Genomic DNA, 19,993 nt, shown 5'->3' with positions numbered 1-19,993 from the left:
GTGGACGGTCTTTAGGCTCCTCAGATGTCTCTTCCTTACTGAAGAGGATGCTCCTCCTCCAGCAAAACCGCCCGAAATGGTATTGATCCGCCTGATGATCGATCGGTCGCGTTCGCGACTATGACTGTGCCTTCGCTTCCGTTCGGTTCTTTCAGAGAACCGTTCGGATCTTTCATAAGACCGTTCGGATCTTTCATAAGACCGTTCGGGTCTTTCATAAGACCGTTCGGGTCTTTCATAAGACCGTTCGGTATGCCTGTGCCGCGACCTTTCTTTGGTTGGGCTTCTCCTCCTGGTATCCTTTTCCTTTATGAATTTTTGTAGATGGCCCTCTTGGATGAGCCTCTCGATTTTGTTTTTTAACGTGGTACATTCTTCTGTGGTGTGGCCCTTATTTAGATGATATTGACAGGTTTTTACTTCGTCAGCGTCTTTAGGAGAAGACTTTCGCCGGAGTATGATCAAATCGGCGGTAAGGGCTTCTTCTAGAACCTTTGTTAGGGGTGCATTAAGGGCCGTATAGTGGTTGAACGGGGGAGCGCGAGGGAAACTTTTTTGGGGATGGTCTCCGTTGCCGTGGAATGGTTGTTTTCCCTCCTTTTTGCTTCCACCCGCAACCTCTTGTTGCTGCTTCTTCAACGACTACCTTATGTCCTATATGCGAATAAATTTTGCCACCCTCTCCTAGAGTTCCTCCATAGTTTTGGGAGGTTCTACATATAGATCTTCTGAGAAATATCCCGCTCTCAGGCAAGAGGGTAGATTGTTGATGATGAAGGTGTGGCCAATGTCCCTGATCTGCCGAGCAGTTTCATTATATCTCCTCATGAAGGCTCGTAGAGATTTGTCCTTCTCTGCTTGGTATTGACGAGTTCTGCGGGTGTTAGGTCTTGCACCCGGCTGGATGCATACTGGCTCCTAAAGAGGGATTTTACAGTGGCAAAACAATCTATTGTGTCGGGAGGAAGAGTGTTGTACCACGACAGTGCCTCTACCATTAGTGATAATGAAAAGGCCCGACATTTAACTGGGTCACTGCTTGTGTAAAACGTCATTGAGTTGAGGAAGGCCCTGATGTGATCATTAGGATCAGTGGATCCATCATATTTTTCCATTACTGGAGGAGTTCTCTCGGGCATTGGAGCCTGCATGATTGTTGTCGTGAATGGTAGTAACTCGATGGGATCTTCTCCTACGGGATTGTCGTGCGGGCCACCATTGGGATTACCGTTCCAGTTACCATTCGATTGCCATTCGGGTTACTGTTCGGGTTACCGTTTGGGTTTATGTTCGGGTTACTGTTCGGGTTACCGTTTGGGTTTCCGTTCGGGTTACCGTTGTCAGTTTGACCATAATGGGCTGACGATACTGAGAACTGCTCAGATGGTGGTCAGTTATACCGTCCGGTTCTTAGCATCGCTATTTCGTCTTCATATTTCTGCTGCATCTCCTGTTGAGCTTGCGCCTGCGCCTGCGCCTGCAATTGTTCTTATATGGCATGCGCTTGTGCTTGCATCTGAGCCTGTATTTGCTCCTACAGTGTTAGTGCTTGCGCTTGCACTTGCTCTATCAATCATCTGATGCTTTGTTGATCTGACATACTCCTTGTGGTTACCATCGGGCTTCTTCTGCTTGCTCTCGGCCCCACGGTGGGCACCAAAATGTTTCGGTAGATATTTTCAGGACCGAGAGACTAACCTTCTGACGTGTCTTTCCCGCTTCCGAACGCCTGGATCGCCTACCTTCCTTTAGCCAGGATCGCTCGGTCTTCAGTGTGGACCGCTCGGTCACCTTCAATCCCTTGCTACTGACCGTTCGGTATTAATGCGAACCGATCGGTCTCCTTCTTGACGAGGGAGGATGTACCTGCAAAAGGCACTCTGATGCTCAAGTTGGGCATGTTGTTGAAGAGCTTTAGCTCTTAATGAAACACTCAATGAATGGTTGGCACTGTTTGAGTATTGGAGAGTATTGGAGAGTGAATCAAGTGTCAGTAGAATGTAAGTGGAACGTACTTGGCTTTTGTACCTGGCTTTTGGCCTTGTCAATATATTTATAATTGTTTCATAGATCAAATATAAACAACCTTACCTGGAGATGCGGTTGGTTACCCAAAAACGGCTTTATCAATATCTTCAACCAAATATTTTGGATTTGGTTTGTCAAATATCTTTAACCTGATATCTTTAATTATTCTATCATCCACTGGACTATTGGTCTAGTAACAACTTAAGCGTTGGCCCAATTACCATTTGAAGTAGCTTATTAGCACTGTAGGCCCAATTACGACCCAAATCATTTGACCAATGATAGATAGACCGATCGGCCTTATTCAATAACCGCTCGTTCAATATTTCATACTATACATATATGTTTCTCAAAGTCCAAAAATTTAGCTTTTGTAGTGAAATTAAAGTTCCATAAGTCTTATTTCCAATGCAAAAGTCTAGTTTCTAATATAAAAAAATCCATTCATTTAGAGGTATGTGGAAAAGGTTATAAGCAAAACTCAATGTTGGCAGTGAATTACAGCACTAAGTGCCACCTCTGTTGGCTCTCGACGAGAAAGTTATTGTGAGCTATTTATGTTTGCCTCCTTAAGTGTCAGTCCTCTTCATGAACCTCCTTCCATTATTCATTATTAGACTTTCATGATGAGTAATACCTAATGTAAAGAAATTTAGTACAACAAAATTATACAATATCATCCAAACATACCACAATACATCTTACTTCTATAATCAATCTAAACTACATTTTGTTCGTATAATTTTTCTAAAATATATTCTATAAGTTATCTATAACTTAATCTCTAAAACTATAAGCAAATATTGACTTAATAATTAAGTCAGTTGTAGAACTAAAATAATTAATTTGTGCTTCAAACTTTTACTATTCCTAAATTTTAAATTTCAGTTTTAAATATCAACATTAATCTATTATTAATCAATAGTATTAAATTAATTTTAATATTCAAAATTGAAAATTTACACATGTAAATAACACGGTTTCAATATCAAGCGTAAGTAACAACAATCGAATAGAAACATTTATACATTGTCATGATTGATATTTCCAAAAACAACTACAAATCAATATAAAAAAACAAAATGAAAAAATACACTTCTAAGCTCAATAAGAACGTTAACCCACTATTCAATTAGGATCACTTTTTATAAAAAAAAATAATAATAATAACCAAAGATAAAATTTGGAAATATGTAGTTATGCAGCAGATTATGGCATTTTTCTTTTCCTGTATAGCAGAGTGAGCATGATTAAAATGAAGGAACAGAAGAATACAAATAATTGAGCATGTTATTGCAACAGTTGATAGAAAGCAACAACCATGGTTAATCTTTTCAGCTCGTGATCCCCTTGGAGACTCATCTAACGCTTGGTCAGGTTGGGAGCATTTGAAGTTCCAATGCGAAGGATTGCAGAAAACAAAGCAGACATGGTATTTTATGATCACGTCCACAAATACGGAAGAATATACCCCGTTTATCAGGTATCTACATAGACTACATACACTACATCTCATCTTAACTGAACCATGTTTTCTAATTATCTAAATGTGTGAAGCAGAATATGTGTGAATTCAGAAAAGAAATATTACTCTGGCACTGCGTAACTAATTTATTCCTTTTCAAGTAAGATTTAGGAAACATGACTGTAAACACTACGAAAGATAAGTCAAATGAAACAATTCCGAATATGATTAAATCAAATTCTAAAAACTATATCGAATATACGAAGATTATTGAACTTTCCCTCTTTCCTATTTCGTTTTCTGTTTAAGGTTGTTACACTTGGCTAAAGAAATATTTAATAGATATAAATTTAGAGAAAATAAACCTTATAATACCATGTGTCTTAATCATTAATAGTAATAGATTAATGTTTTAATGTCCTAGTTATCTAATTCTGATAATAACAAACGTCTACTAAAATTTAAAGGTTAGAAGTATTCCAAAGAATTTGATGAGTGGCCAACATGCCTCAATCAATCAAATATCATCACGATGATCGATTTAAAGTATCAGTGCTTTTAAGTGTAAGATGGCAGAAGTCTGGCAAATAACCTGACTGGTGTAGTGAATTCGACTTTAAATTTAAAATAGACTGTACATTTCATATGCTATACCGTACACTGCTTGACTCAGGAATAACTCGATCAAAATACAACGATGAGGCTACCAGTAGTATAGAATTAACCAACCAGACACATGATAATAACATTATTGCGTATGCACAACTCACCCATCTGGGCAGAAGAAATTTCATTTACAGATCACAATTTAGGTATGGTTATTACAACTGTGTCTCGGTACGTGTGGTGCGCGTCAATCTTCTGAATCCTCTATAAATTATTGAAGCTTTCACAGAAACATGCATCCTAATGAACCAAAAATTTAATGTGAAAACTTTAACATTGCACTCAGGATAAAAAAACTGATGCAATCCAGAGAGCTTGCTCAATCAACCATCCATCTCAATATCACAAGCTGTGCTTTCTTGATCAACTGGTGAGCTGACAGATTCCAACAAAACATCAATTTTTAAGGGGGAGTGTCGAATACTGTATTGGAACATAACCTGAAAGTGTAACATTGCAGCATTGTTGTAAGCAGAACCTCCAAAATCAGAGCAACAAGCGAAATAAGCAAATCAATTAGATAAAATTGTCCAACTCTCCTGCATTTCAAATCTGAACATTTACAGGTCAGTGTCAAATGAATATTATGGGGAAAAAAAGCACAAGGAAGCAACAACAAAATTAACTTCATAAAGTCGTCTCAGGAAACTCTGATTTTCTTTTGCCGAAAATTGAGAAAGCCTTCAAAATTTCTAGCTTAATTACCACTCTGTAGTACAATGCAGTTTCAGTAATCCATAACATAAATTGAAGGACATGTCTTTAGTGTGTGGTTGGAAAAAATGCTAAAACTACTACTGGTCAAGTGATGCTTTTGGTGTTCATAGGGGATAGACTGGTTTTCTTAGGTTTCTTGTGGTATTCAGCTAAAGGTCTTTTTAGGAGGACTGTCTTTGGTTGATCCGCGGATATTGGCATGGAAAATTACACGTTTCTTCTAGTCTTGGATTAGTTTTTGATGATACCTTATCTTCTTGCATTTGCATCTCATTTCTTTCTTAATAAATTATTTCTTTATGAAAAAAGAAAATAAAAGGAATCATCACAAGCCACGTCTAGAGGTTGAAGAAATTATAAACTTTTGAAAGATCATAGCAATAACAGAATAATCGCCAGGCACATGTAAAATAGAATAATAACGAAAAGAGGAAAAGAGGAAAAGAGAAAAAGAGAGGATAAACCATAACATAAGTTAAACCTATGAATAATTCCCCACTCATAAAGCATCTAAACTAGATACATGTAATACTTTTTATAAGGCAAATCTCCAACAACACTAACACTTTGTTTGGATTTAGATATAAATGGAAGGTCAGATCATTTGGATGAGTTCAAAGCGAATAGGAATAAGTGGATAAGATGATTTTGTTGATACTCATAATTTTATTGACTATTGTTTATTAGTAATTATCTATTATTATTATAATAAAAAAAAGAAAAACAAATCCATAATCAGTTATGTAAGAAAATAATACTTCACAAAACATAATATTTTGGCAACATAATCAACCATGCATACAATATAATCGATTGTATGTCTAATATAATCAATTATATTACCTCTTTCACCTATAAGTTAGAAGCCACAGTGGCTTTCTTTTCAAATCTCATAAATACAACAAATAAACTTTACACCGTGGGACCCAAATAAAATCAGTTCAAATTAAAGCACATCAAATGAAACAAGCACTCAATTGTCCAACATCTTTGTGATAGGTACCCAGAATTACTGAGAATTACAAGACAGTTCTTGTATTATTAGGAATGAACTAACTGTTCTACCAATGTGGTAAGAACAAATAACAACCAAGTACAACACTCAAGATCTTTCGAGAGGACCTGTCTCTCCTAACATCCTTTTTCAAAACAACCAAAAAATAAACTCCCTGCAAAAACCTAACATAGACTATATATAATAGTCTGTTATACAATACAACTTCAGGAGGTTATAACACCTACTTGCCACTAAACCTATCAATACCCCTTCCATGAAGTTTCACCTTATCCTTAAGGTGAAATGCAGGGAACACCTTACTAATGGTAGGTGCTGCTTCCCATCTATTTTCAATGGATGGAAGATGTTGCCTCGGGATTAAAACATTCATATCACCATCTTTATTGATTCGTGTATCCAATAGTGCTTCTGGATAAATGTCTAGGATTAACTCTTCCGTGAGTGTAGATGGTAGGGCCTGGACTGGAGTGGTTGGTTGGACTAGACGCTTGAGGAGAGACACATGGAAGACTGGATGGATTCTGCTTTGAGCAGGAAGTTCCAACTTGTTAGCAATTGTCCCCATGCATTCAATAATTTTGTAAGGGCCATAGAACCTGATGGGAATCCAACCAATGATGGGGATGTGCCATCTTTGCTGCAGTATTTAAGTAATTAGTTTGTTTAATTAATGGCCCAATCATTTGTAAAATTGGTTGACCAAATTATGTTTTGGGTTAATCAATTAATGGGCTATAGTTTGGTTTTATTCAAAGTTTTAATAAGGGCCCAATTGACAATTTAGTCATCAGCCTTTGGGAGACCAGAAGGATGCAAAGCTGAATGCTTTTATGTGACCTTTTGGTTACCACAATTTCAGTTACAATCAGCCATTAGCTTAGTGGGATATTATTAACTTAGTGATTATTAGCTTAATGGAAAAATTATTAGCTTAAGTGGAATGTAATTAATGAATTTTTGTAATTCTAATGATTTAAGCTTTCTATATAAGATGAACCATTTTGATCAACTGAATATGAATTGAGTTTCTTTAAAAAATATTAGAGTTTTATCTCTTTTATCTTAGTGAGAACTTGAGTGATTCAACAACCCTTGGTTGTATCAAAGGATTTTCCCATCCTTTGTGTGTTGTCTCCCTTGGAAAGAGTGATTCTTTCCTTCCATTTGTCTGTCACTTTGTTTTTTTCTTTCTTCTCCCGAATTATAGAAACTCAATTTTGTCCAGTTTATCTCGTAGTCATAAATTGTGTTTTACATATCCAAATCAAATGTTTCTTGAGCCAAAATTGAACTTCAGAACGTGAGTTTTCACCTAATTTTGGAAACACCCCAATCAAAGTTTTGTAGCTCGAGATATTGATGTTTTGAAAATTCGGTTCTCCATATTTATTAAGTTTTGAAATTTTCTTCAAGGTTCTAACCCTAAAGATCCTCAATCAACCCTTTGTAAATGTGGTTCACATCATTTGGTATCACAATCCAAAGGGGTGGATTCATCTTTTTTACGGATCTATCTAGGTTTTAAACAAACTCTGATATCAAAGGATTTTTAAACATGGGTGGCCTTCGATTAAAGACTGTGGTTGAGTTTTTCACTGGGTCTGCGTGCTAAAGATCTCAATCTATAAGGCTGCAATTTAAGATAAACCCAATCACCTATTTGATACTCCACCACTCGCAAATGCTTATTAGCCTGCAGGCGATTATGCTCCTGGACTTTGCAAAGATTCCCTTTAAACTCCTACAATAGGTCATTCCATTCTTGTTGGAGTGGATTAACACTTTGTACCTTAGTGGAATAGTAGTGCCCTTTAAAAGTAAAGGAGGGTCACATCCATAGAGAGCTTTGATGGGGGACATCTTTGTAGAGGCACTATAGTTGGTATTAAACCAAAATTCAGCCTATGGCAACCACTATGTTGGGGGCCTACCCTCCTGTAACAACAAAGCCCCCAATCCTATACTAGATGCATCTGTTTCCAAGGTGAAAGATTTTGAAAAACCTGGTACTACCAACCCTGGCAGTTGAGAAACATCACCTTTAAGAGTGTCAAAAACATGTTTAGCCTCTACATACCACCGAAACCCATCTTTGGTCAATAATTGTGTTTGGCAATCTTGCCAAACCCTTGCACAAATGTGAACCCCCAAAATCCCCTCAAAGCCTTAACATTTTTGGAATTGGCCAACTCCTTATAGCTTCAACCTTCTTTGGGTCTGCAGCCACACCTTCTTGGGAAATTAGATGACCTAGATATTCCAATTTTAGTTGGCCAAAAACACACTTCTTTCAGTTGAGTTTCAATTGATGTTGTTGCAACACCTTTAAGACTTCCTTTAGATGTTCAACATGGGTATCCATAGTAGGGTTGTAAATCAGGATGTTGTCAAAAGAAGACAAGTACAAACTTCCTTAAAAATGGCTTAAGGATCTAATTCATCAAAGCCTAAAAGGTGGCTGGAGCATTAGTCAACCCAAAGGGCATAACTAAAAACTCATAATGGCCATCATGAGTTCAAAAAGCAATCTTCTCAATGTCCCCGTCTCGTATGAGAATTTGATGATATCCTGATTTTAAATCCAACTTTGAAAATGTAGTTGCCCCATCCAACAACTCTTTTATTATAGGAATAAGGGATTTGTTTGGGATGGTTATTTTATTAAGAGTCCGATAATTCACACAAAACCTCCATCTTCTATCCTTCTTTTTTACCAATATGATTGGGCTCGAATAAGGACTGATGCTAGGCCTAATGATTCCCGCTTGCAGCATCTCTTGAACTAACTGTTTGATCTCATTCTTTTGTTGATAGGAGTACTTGTACGACCTAAGATTAGGAATAGAAGCTCCCTCTTGAAGATGTATAGCATGATCATAAAGGCGGTTAGGAGGTAGCCCAACTGGATCATGAAAAACTTCTTCATTCATCTCTAAATTGTCAGAATTTCTGCAGGAACAATTCTACAGGCTACTTCCTTCTCCTGGCCCCATTTAATCACAAACATGATCCTTCTTGCTTAAAGTCATGCAACAACGTTTTCAAGGAAGATTCTGATTTGGATAGTGTGGGATCACCCACAAGGATGTGCTCCTTTACCCCTTGTAAGTCTAAAATTTCCAAAATCAGCCCTTACCTCCCAAAGAGTTGCTAACCATTCCAACCCCAAAACAATATTAGCACCCCTAAGGTGAAGACAGAAATTTTTCTAATTGAATTTTCAAGCCCTGTAATTCAAGAATGAACCCTTGACAATGCACCTTGTGTCCATCCCCCACCTATACCACATATGGAAGAGTTGCATCCTGTTGTAGCCCACATTTTGTTATCAGGTCCTGTGAAATGAAATTGTGAGGCTCAACAGTCCAACAAAACCACCACATGCTTGCTTCCAATTGTCCCCCAAAGTTTCCACAACTTCTTAGTAGTAAGCCCAACCATGGTACATTGAGATAATTGCAAAACGTGACATGCTTCTTCCTCCACTTCCTCTTGATTATGAGTGTTGTTCTGTAAGTCACCTATTCCAGACAGTTCCTCCTCAAACATAAGCAGCATGGGTAGTTGTTTATTTCTACACATGATTAGGGCCAAACTTCTCATCACACCTGTTACGTACCTGAGGTCGATACACAACGATCCAGGAACCCAATAGGCAATATAGCTTAAGAATGAATGATAATGGACGAATGAATCTCTTTTATTGATGGTAATATCTGAATAAACAAAAGTAAACAATAATTGGGAGCATAACCTCCTTCAATTACTTGGGAGCATAACCTCCCTCACAGGACGCATAGTCGCCTGTCAACCAAACTCAATAATCAAAAGCATACCCTTAACCCTAGACTCTAGCTTTATTTATACTAATTATTTCCCGCCCCATCTCTTACTAAATATTTCCCTAGAATATATCTGCATTTAATATAAATATCTCTATATTTAATATAAATATCCCCCGTATATTATCCTAGCATATATCCTTAATTATAAATATCTTATATTGAATATTTCCCTAGGATATATATTTATTTACTCTAATTAACTTATACTGAATATTCTCTCCTATTGTGGCTCCTTTTATTGTAATTAGCTCTCGCCCACCCTAACCGTTGCGCAGTTAAGATGGTGATTCTTCAACCGTTCGGCTCACGTCCTTCCCTGCTTCCCACCGTTCGGCCTGGTCGCTCCCCGTTGTCCACCGTTCGGCCTGATCGCTCCCCTTTGTCCACCGTTCGGTCTGACCGTTCCCCCTTGTCCACCGTTTGGCCTTACCTCTCCATGCCTTCCACCGTTCAGCCTTTACGGTCAATACCGTTCAGCCTCACTTCCCTCCTACCTTTCTTCTCCTTCTTATTACCTCCCACCTTATACCCTAACAACACCTGAAACATAATCCCCTCTTGATCTTATCTTGCAATTCTTCTTGTGACAATTTCCAGAAAGGCACCACTCTTTGTCAGTTCACTATAGGAGCACTACTCAAGGTACTCGAAGATTCATCGCTCTCCCCTCTCCCTTGGCTAGAATTATTAACACCCATCGAATTTCCCCCTTCTTTTGAATAACTTCCAGTCACCAGAAAACGATTTATAGGCATTATTGTTGTGATGAACAGTGGGAGATCCTCCTTTTGATGTTACTCTAACCTTTTCTTCCACTTTTTGAGCCTTCATCATTAACTCAGCTAGATTTCTGGGTTCAGACAACTTAACCTTAGCCTTGATATCCTCCTTCAACCCATTCAAGAAGATGCCTACCAAGGAATCTTGTTGAATCCCCTTCAAGAACCTAACATTGTTCAAATTGCTCATTATAATCTTCCACTAAACATGTTTGTCGCAAGCCAATCAGAATTTCAAAGGGGTTTTGAAAGATCGTTGGTAAATACCTGCATACAACAGCCACCTTGAATGCTTCCCACATAGGATTTGGATTGCAGATTTCCCACTGAAACCAATTTAAGGCTTTCCCTTCTAAAGCAACTATGATTGCTTGCATTCTTTCCTCCTCACTCACTTCTTTCAATTGGAAATATCTTTCCAATCTATTAGTCCAACCATATGCCTCCTGTCTTGCAAAAACACAGAGATATCCAGTTTTCTCCATTTTGAGGAAGACAATGTCGTACTTTTCTCTTCCTCCCATTGTGACCCATTGCCTGCATTAATCACGGAAACAGTTTCACCCTTTTTTTTGCACTGCAAGACATCATTTCTATCACCATGGTGAGCCCTCTTGCATGAATTTTTGCATCATCTTTTCCACCACATCTAATCTGGATTCCATTCTTATATTCACCATGCTCCACCCTGCTTCCACAGGACCAAGAAAGTGGCTCTGAATACCAGTTGATAGGTACCCAAAATTACCGAGAATTACAAGACAGTTCTTGTATTATTAGGAATGAACAAATTGTCCTACCAATGTGGTAAGAACAAATAACAACCAAGTACAACACTCAAGGTCTTTCTAGAGGACTTGTCTCTCCTAACTTCCTTTTTCAAAACAACCAAAAAAAACTCCCTATAAAAACATAAGATAGACTATATATAATAGTATGTTATATAATACAATTGTAGGAGGTTATAACTACCTACTTCCTTTATTTCTTCTAGCGTAGACCTAGCCACTAAACCTATCACTTTGCCTCTCCATCGTCAGCAAAAGATGAGTAACAATGGCATAAAGGAATAAAAATAAGTCCCTTAAACTGAAACCCTGTAAACAAAAAAAAAAAAGAAAAAAAAATTCTCAACCAAAACCCCAAATCCTCACATCATTAATCATAAATAAGCACTAATTATTAGAACGAAGGAAGTAGGTGGAATTTACCTTAAAATCAAATAGCATATCTAACATTATTACAATTATATTAAACCAAACTACTCATTTAGTCCTCCGAAGATTGAGACATTAAATAAGTCTTCCAAAGATCAGAAGTCACATCAGCATAGGTCTTCTGTCAAGCAAACTACCGTACATCATAATAATAAAGTTAAACTTGAAGTGATTACTAATCTTTTGAAGACATATTAGAGTTAAATTTGAGGTGACTACTAATCTTTCGAAGACATATTAATAACTTCAAATTGATGTCACGTAAATCTTTGGACAACTCGATTGGTAGTTAAGAAAATTATCTTCCCTTAAAATTGCTTCCATTAACATTGTCACATTTCTCACATTCATTTACAAATGTTAGTCTTTATATGAAAGGAAAAATAGAAAAACTTTGGTGCTGTCCTGAAATATTTCCTTACAACCAACCTTAGAGAAACTATCAGCGGAACCACGAGCTCGGTTGGCCTTCCCAAGATAATGTAGATCAGCTTTCTCAAGCTTCCCATCCATCAAAATCAATCCTCCCTCCCCAATTGAAAACCGTACAAGGCATCCTGAATGCAGCCCTGACTACAAAATGAAGTTAAATAGGAATTATTTAGTAAACCCTAAACAATAAACTAAAACTTGAGTCCCATGACTAAATCCGAGCTTGTTTATTTCTAATTTCATGACTCTAACACCAGACCATCCCATCCAGAATTGATATTTCACAGCCAATTTGAATCAGTTCAGTAGTGTAAAAAAAATCAAATTTCAGGAAGTGGTGTAAGATTGTGTAGTGTCAGAAAGTGTCAATTCTGAGTCACAGAAGTCATAACCACATTAAGCAAGAGATGCCAATTTACAATTATATAGAAACCTCTTTGAAACAAACCTGTTGTATAAAGCTTCCATCCAAACAGCCAAATACGATAGGAGGATCATCCGAAGTGGTCAGTTTTCCATCCTCTTGAAGCTCCAAAACCACCTGTTTGCAAAGGTGGATAAAATGATTAAGCAACAAGATAAATATCACATGTCAACAAGTGTATCTTACTTATTATCAAAAGTAAATTTTATCAATCCAATTGGTAGATTTAATCTTCTTATAAAAAGTAGATCAAGTTTATAAGATAATATTACATAATTTAATTGTTTTTATGTAGTTTATTTTGCATAATAAAGTTGTTGAAAGTGTCTTTCTACAAAGTTTGGTACCTAGTATGAACTTATCTTATTCCTACGCACCAGTCCAGAAGGCTTTCTCCAATGTAGGGCAGTGGATTTGGGGAGGATCAAATTTACAGTCTTAAACTCTGGTCAGCCTCATGTTTTAAATAATTAGTTACAAAATAACAACATTCCACAATCAGTTCAAAATTAAAAGAATCATGTTTCCTTAACTAATATCTCTTACCTTTATTATAATCACCAAAACTATAGTTGCCAAAACCTCTAGAGATGCACATGAAGAAAATACATATTTCACTAACAAAATGGGCATCCTAATTCCCCCTAATGAAGTCTAAGGAGGACTGGCGTACAAAACCACAAAGAGGAGTTGTTTCCAGGAGTTGAACCCATGACTTCCAAGTCCATAAGCAGCAAATTTACTGCTGTATCAAGGCTAAAACAAAATTAAATCCAAATTTCATGAAGCCAAGCAATCATTCAATCGTGTTTTTTTATCTCACATTTGACCATCTAAAATCTAACATCAACGTGCACAATATAAAACTGCTCAATCAATGGCTTTACAAGCTAGGTATCCAATGTCAAATATAATTAGAACACTGAATGTAATTATGCATTTTTTTTCAGTTTTAAAGTTTTTAAAAAAATTGTCTGAGCTTCAAGCCACTTGCAGGTAGATTCATTATCAATTTATCATAAAAAAAAAATGCAACGTAGTTAAAAAAGAACAATAGCCAATGTTAAGCCATCAAATGTTCATAACACAATGATAATTTCCATTCTAGAAAGAAGGAAAGAGGGAATTGATGCCAGCCTAAACTTGAACTTAGAAGATGTCTAGGGTCCGCTTATGGCATATGTCGGTGAGTTTCTCCTATTTCTGTAGCATCTGGATATAACTCAACAAACTAGATGTCACACAAAAGAAGTTTCTGGAAGTGCACATGTTCACATACAGTATCTTCTCTCCATCTCTATGCAACCTAAAACTGTATCAAAGCAACCACATGTCTGCATTGGTACGTATGCAGTTTCCCTTCCAGCTATAATTGAACAATTTTATTAGACGGTAGATGGCTGCAATGAAAACATGAAGCAAGAAAAATTTTCCATGGGTGCCTAACAAGGGAAACCAGTGTTCCATACATACAATTTCCAATCTAAAGTGTGGAAAACCACAAAAACATACCATATAAATATAAGCAGCAAAGAAAAGGCACCGAAAGCAAAGCAATGAAAAGATGAAAAGGAAGCAAGGGAAAACCTGCTGTTGGTTCGGAACCTGTCCTTTACTGTCCGTGTCCATAACATATTGACTACAGTTTTCATCCTTCCAAACTAATGCTAAAGGCGTAATTCCTGCCTGATAATGAGCATGCCTAAAAACAACATCAAAGCAAAAAGGTCAACCCAAAATAGTAAGCCTAAAAAGGGAAAATAGACCCATGTTTAATAACAAATCCCATTGCACAACAGATTATACGACCTAAGAGAACCATGACTTGAGTTGAAATAAACGCTGATTGGATAAACTTCTTAAGAAGAAAGAATAAAATAACTTCTTTCATAAGTTAAAAATAATCTATGTATAAGTTGATCTTGAAGTTATCTCATTATAGCTTCTCCAAAAGCCAATTTTAACTTATAAAGCAAAGTGTAGCTCATGGAAAAAGCTATCAGATAACAGTTCTAAACAATCTGGCAAAACAATCCATTAGGTTGGCACTTGGCACTAGCAGAAAGGTTTGCTTCAAGACAAATCACGTAATGAAATAGTTATCAATTACTTGTTGTAAAAAAGAAGACCATCTTTGACATAAGGCACCGGTGCCGAATAAGCAGCTTGAAGACCATTCGAGTCTTGAAGACTATTCGAGTCTTGAAGACCATTCGAGTCACAACCATACACCGGAACCAAACTGAACCTATACTTGTGATAATAAGAAGGAGGTTCACAAGCACCACTTTCTGCAAGCTTGGAATTCAACCAGAAGAACCTAAACTCCGCAGTGCAATCGGACAGAGAGTAACCCCTCCAACAAACCATGTCAATAACGTAATAGGTCTGATCCAGCTGCCACCCCCAAAAAACCACACACAACACAAGTCAACACTCAACACTAACACCTTTAAAAAAAATCCATTCAGATAGGCAAGTAGTAACCTCGTGAAAGATGCAATCCAATATAGAGTAAGACTGAGAGGAACCGGATTCCTTTTTCCTGGCGCCGCTCGGTAGCGCAGAGGGAAACCGATTCAGAATGGAACCGTTACGCAGACGGCTAATAGTTGTTCCGTTACACGAAACGACGAAACACCGTTTACCGGAAGGGCGAGCGAAGACGAACCTGAAAACGACGAAAATCAAGTTTCGGTTAAGGTGTAAGAAATTGAGAAGAGAGGTTGAAGGAAACTTAGGTTAGGAGAAGAACCAATCTTGGGCGAGGTTGTTGGGAACGTCGATCATCCACTCGGGGAGCATGAGCTGCTTCGCGAACCACTTGCGAGCTTCCGCTGCCTTCAGCTTCGAGGCTCCGACGACGTCGAGGTTCTCGAGCGAGTTCGAGCCGGAAGAGAAAACGGATTCGGTAAGTTCGAGTTGGGATTCTGGTACGTAGGATTGGGAGGGGAGAGTGAGGACCGTGCTGACTAAGAAACGCGTATGGCGCTGGGCGTTTTGGCGATTCTGTGCCTGGCGGAGAAGAGACTCTACCCTGCGCTTCTCTTGATCAGATATCGGCGGTCGCTTGAACGGACGGCGGAGATCGCTAGGTGGCATGGCAGAGTTACTGTCAGTTTGAGGGATTCAAAACCGAGGGGCGCGCACTAGGCGTTTGTGTTTCAATGTATTTTAGAAGGTTTTCTGTTTGGGAACTTCTCAATGGATAGAGAGGGACTCAATGATGGGTCGGGCTAATTAGGCCAAGAGGTTTTACTAATATCTACTTTTAACTATCTTTTTTATTGGTACGCAATTTTTTTTATTTATCTTTTAAATATCTATTTTCTTAAATTTAAATAATTAATTTAATAAAAAATAATGTAAAATAAAAAAATCTATAGTAATTTAATAATGTTTTTATTTTAAATAATTATTATAATTATAACTATTTAGTAATGATTAAAATAAATAAATATACTTAGTTTAGATAAAGATTATTGGTTAAATATATAATTTTATAATTTTATAATTTAATAATTTTATAAGTTTATAATTTTATAATTTAATAATTTTATAATTTTATAATTTTATAATTTTATAATTTAATACTTTAATAATTTTATAATTTTATAATTTTATAATTTTATAATTTTATAATTTTATAAATTTATAATTTTATAATTTTATAATTTTATAATTTTATAATTTTATAATTTTATAATTTTATAATTTTATAATTTTATAATTTTATAATTTTATAATTTTATAATTTTATAATTTTATAATTTTATAATTTTATAATTTTATAATTTTATAATTTTATAATTTTATAATTTTATAATTTTATAATTTTATAATTTTATAATTTTATAATTTTATAATTTTATAATTTTATAATTTTATAATTTTATAATTTTATAATTTTATAATTTTATAATTTTATAATTTTATAATTTTATAATTTTATAATTTTATAATTTTATAATTTTATAATTTATTAATTTTATAATTTTGTAATTTTGAAATTTGTAATTTTATAATTTTATAATTTTGTAATTTTGTAATTTTGTAATTTTATAATTTTATAATTTTGTAATTTTATAATTTTATAATTAATAAAAAAATGCAATTTATAAGTGTAACATCCCAAAATACAGTAATAACCATAAATTAGAATTAATTACATTTCATAAATAAACAAGGCAGTCTTTACACTAAGATCAGAATTCATAAACCAACACGGCTTAAGTACAGAAATCTACTACAGTACTACTGAATAAGAGTCAGGGACGAACGGTTTTACAAAACCAGAATAACCGAACGTCCCAATAATCAAAACTAAACAACTAAGATCTAAACCAACGAACGCTCTAGGGCTCGGTGTAAGGACCTTGTTTTCTTAAAGGGGTGGGGAAGCGTTTAATGCTGGGGGACACTGTAAGGACCGTATATTCTTTGGAAAAGAATTGTGGTGGAGGTGGGCCTCATGTGGGTGGCTACACGTTTCTGGAAGAGGGAGGGGCGGTTATCTAACAGCAGATGGTGCAACTGTAAGTGGTGGGGGCTCCATTCTTTCGGCAGCATCAAAATGGGTAGTGGGTCTTCCCACTTTGGAGTGCTTCAGCCACTAAGGGAGACACCATCATCTCCTTCGTTAATGGACACTGCACCAAGGAGTAGAAGGGAACGGTTGTGGTTCTTCCAGCAGTGGAGGGTCCAATTTATTTGTTTTCCCTTAAAAGTAAGAAGCCATGGATTCATGGGGTGTTGGTTCTGAACTTCGGGAAGAGTAGAATTCTTGCTGCCATATCTCTGAGAGGGGTGTTCGGTGCTGCATCTGGAGGAGCAATAGGCTTGCTGCAAAATCTGGAAATGGAAGAGCTCAGAGCCCTTAAAGAGCTGCATGGCGACGGCAAGGAAGCACACACCGAGCCACCAAAACGGAAGAAGAGGAGTCCAACTATCTCCATTACAGCATGCGCGGAAGAGAGATGGGATGTGTATGGATATGCCACCGTGAAGAAGGAGGAGCACATACGTCCACCAGCCAGCTGATCCAGTAGCGACAGCAGCTCCATCAACACAGTCCAGCAGCAGACGGAGGCCACGTTCCAGCAAAGCCATGGCAGCAGCTTGGACCAGCACCAGCAGAGAAGTCACGTTCTTATATGGAGAATGAAGAAGGAAGAGGTTTGCACAGTAATGAAGAACAACACTTCTTAGTCCAGCTTGAATGTTGTCACGGTCTGCAACAATACTTGTGGAGGGCATAAAGGAATGAGCAAACAGAGAGGATGGAAGGAGGAAAAGCCGAAATGAAGGAAGAGAGTTTGAAAGTTGCTGGGAGAGAAGAAGTGAAGAACTTTGGAGTTGGAAGGAGATCCAGACACTTGTATTTCTTGGTTCAAGATTTGCTAGGAGGTCTTCAAGAGGTAAGGGGAGTTAGATTTTATTCGTTTGATTGTTGAATGATGCTGTGGTTGATGCAAATCTGGGTATTTTTGAGTTGAAAAATGAAGTTTCTGAGTTCTGGAACACTGCACGCGATTCTGCAGAATTCTGCAGAAACGCCGTTCGTCCAATTTAATTTCAAATTGGACGTTCGTCCAAAATAGCTAACGTTCGTCCAAAATAGCTAACGTTCGTCCATATGGTTTTGTTAACGTTCGTCCTATTGTTAAGAGCGTTCGGTTTTGTTCAGCGAACGTCAACGTTCGTCCTTTAATCCTATTTTAGCGTTCGGTCTCATAGTATTGACTGTATGTGCATTCGTCCAAACAGTAATTACATGTTCGGTTTTGTAGTATTTGCCTATATACGTTCGGTCTCTTCGTGTTTAATCTGATAGTGTTCGTCTTATTGAGCGTTCATTCAAACAGTATTCTTTGTAATCTGATAGTGTTCGGCCTATTAAGTGAGCGTCCAAACAGTATTCGTCCTCTTAGTGATCAAATGGTATTCGTCCGTGCTTTTGAGCGTTCGTCCTTCCCAGTGAGCGTTCGTCCCAGTGAGCGTTCGTCCAGAGAGCGTTCGTCCTTCCCAGTGAGCGTTCGTCCCAGTGAGGGTTCGTCCAGAGAGTGTTCGTCCTTCCCAGTGAGCGTTCGTCCCAGTGAGCGTTCGTCCAGAGAGCGTTCGTCCTTCTCCGTGACCGTTCGTCCCAGTGAGCGTTCGTCCTTCTCCTCGAGCGTTCGTCCCAGTGAGCGTTCGTCCAGAGAGCGTTCGTCCTTCCCAATGAGCGTTCGTCCAGTGAGCGTTGTCCTTAAATAAATAGTATGTGCGTTCGTCCTTAAGTTGCATATATGAGCGTTCGTCCAAATAGTTGGCGTTCGTCCAATAATGGAGCGTTCGTCCAAATTGTGGAGCGTTCGTCCAAACTGTTGAGCGTTCGTCCAAAATGTGGAGCGTTCGTCCAAATACTGAAGCGTTCGTCCTTAACACATTGATTTTCGTCCTTAAATTGAGTGAGCGTTCGTCCTTAAATTGAGTGAGCGTTCGTCCAATAGTGTCCAGTGAACAGTACTCGTCAAAATAGTATTTTACAAATATGTTGAATTTTAAGTTCCTTTGCTTTCGGATTGAATTATGTGTACCAATGTTTGGAATATTATCTATGACATGAATTATGTGAATGTATGAGATATGTTGGGATAATATGGTGGTATCTGATTTTTCATAATTGGGGTTAAGATTCAAAGTAACAGTAAATTATGTTATTTAAATATTTCGGTTGCAATTTATGAATGCATGTTCATGTAATCAAGATTGGTTGAAAGGGTATGGTTGTAAGTGGTTTATGATGTACATTGTTGATCCAAAAGAAATATCATGAGATTTAAAATGGTCGGATTGAATCGGAAATTTAGATCTCTCGGTGAGATCAGTTGGTGTAAAGAATGAATGTGGGAAGCTTAGCCGGTTGTTCATCCTGATGTTCCGTGAGTACTCGTCCTCACGTAGAGGGGGTACGTCATGTGTGGGAACGGCAGGAGGTCCTAGTCCTAGGGTATCGGGACATATAGGATTAACCTCGGGTGGCAGCTGATGAGAGTTCCAGTTACTACATCACCCGGGTGCACGAACATCGAAGCTACACAGAATTCATTCTAGTCTGGACGAGTCTGTCTATGGAGTAACGAGTCGGTCTATAAAGTAACAAGTCGGGGTATAAAGTAACAAGTATTGTAATGTTGGTTTACCATGTTTGGATGACTTTTGCATGTTGTATGAGTGGATGGAATTATGGTTTAATGAATTTGCTCTAATTGTTCTTTTATACGAATCTAAGTATGAAAACATTGAATTTAACTGTTCTATCTGTATAACATGTTTTTATATCTAGCTCACCCTTGCATTGTTTTTGTTATGTGCTGTTTGGGTATGTTTCTTTGGCGATGATCATCCACTTGGATGGGAGCAG

At 37.3% G+C, this 19,993-nt stretch overlaps 1 protein-coding gene across 1 annotated transcript; it reads right to left on the bottom strand.

Annotated features, from left to right (window-relative positions):
• Window positions 1-4,249: 4,249 nt before the first annotated feature.
• On the bottom strand, window positions 4,250-15,826 carry LOC108319746 (uncharacterized). Its single transcript, XM_052874414.1, has 7 exons — window positions 15,347-15,826; window positions 15,079-15,262; window positions 14,702-14,988; window positions 14,179-14,293; window positions 12,616-12,708; window positions 12,165-12,308; window positions 4,250-4,599 (listed from the first exon to the last, which is right to left on the bottom strand). Exons 1-7 carry the CDS (start codon window positions 15,691-15,693, stop codon window positions 4,483-4,485), a joined length of 1,287 nt encoding a protein of 428 aa, XP_052730374.1. The 5' UTR covers window positions 15,694-15,826; the 3' UTR covers window positions 4,250-4,482.
• Window positions 15,827-19,993: the final 4,167 nt, after the last annotated feature.

This window comes from Vigna angularis, chromosome 3, assembly GCF_016808095.1.
Source record: "Vigna angularis cultivar LongXiaoDou No.4 chromosome 3, ASM1680809v1, whole genome shotgun sequence".
NCBI lineage: Eukaryota > Viridiplantae > Streptophyta > Magnoliopsida > Fabales > Fabaceae > Vigna > Vigna angularis.
Note: the sequence above shows the minus strand (reverse complement) of the source record. Positions and strands in the feature narration are given on the sequence as shown.

Bases quoted from the DNA above. Each gene is read 5' to 3' on its own strand.
- LOC108319746 (XM_052874414.1), bottom strand. From the start codon at position 15,693: ATGCCACCTAGCGATCTCCGCCGTCCGTTCAAGCGACCGCCGATATCT. The intron at 14,989-15,078 runs GTTACTACTTGC...TGGGGGTGGCAG, and splicing joins TGGATTGCATCTTTCACGAG to CTGGATCAGACCTATTACGT. The intron at 4,600-12,164 runs GTTGGTTGTAAG...TTACACTTTCAG, and splicing joins CCGCTGATAGTTTCTCTAAG to GTTATGTTCCAATACAGTAT.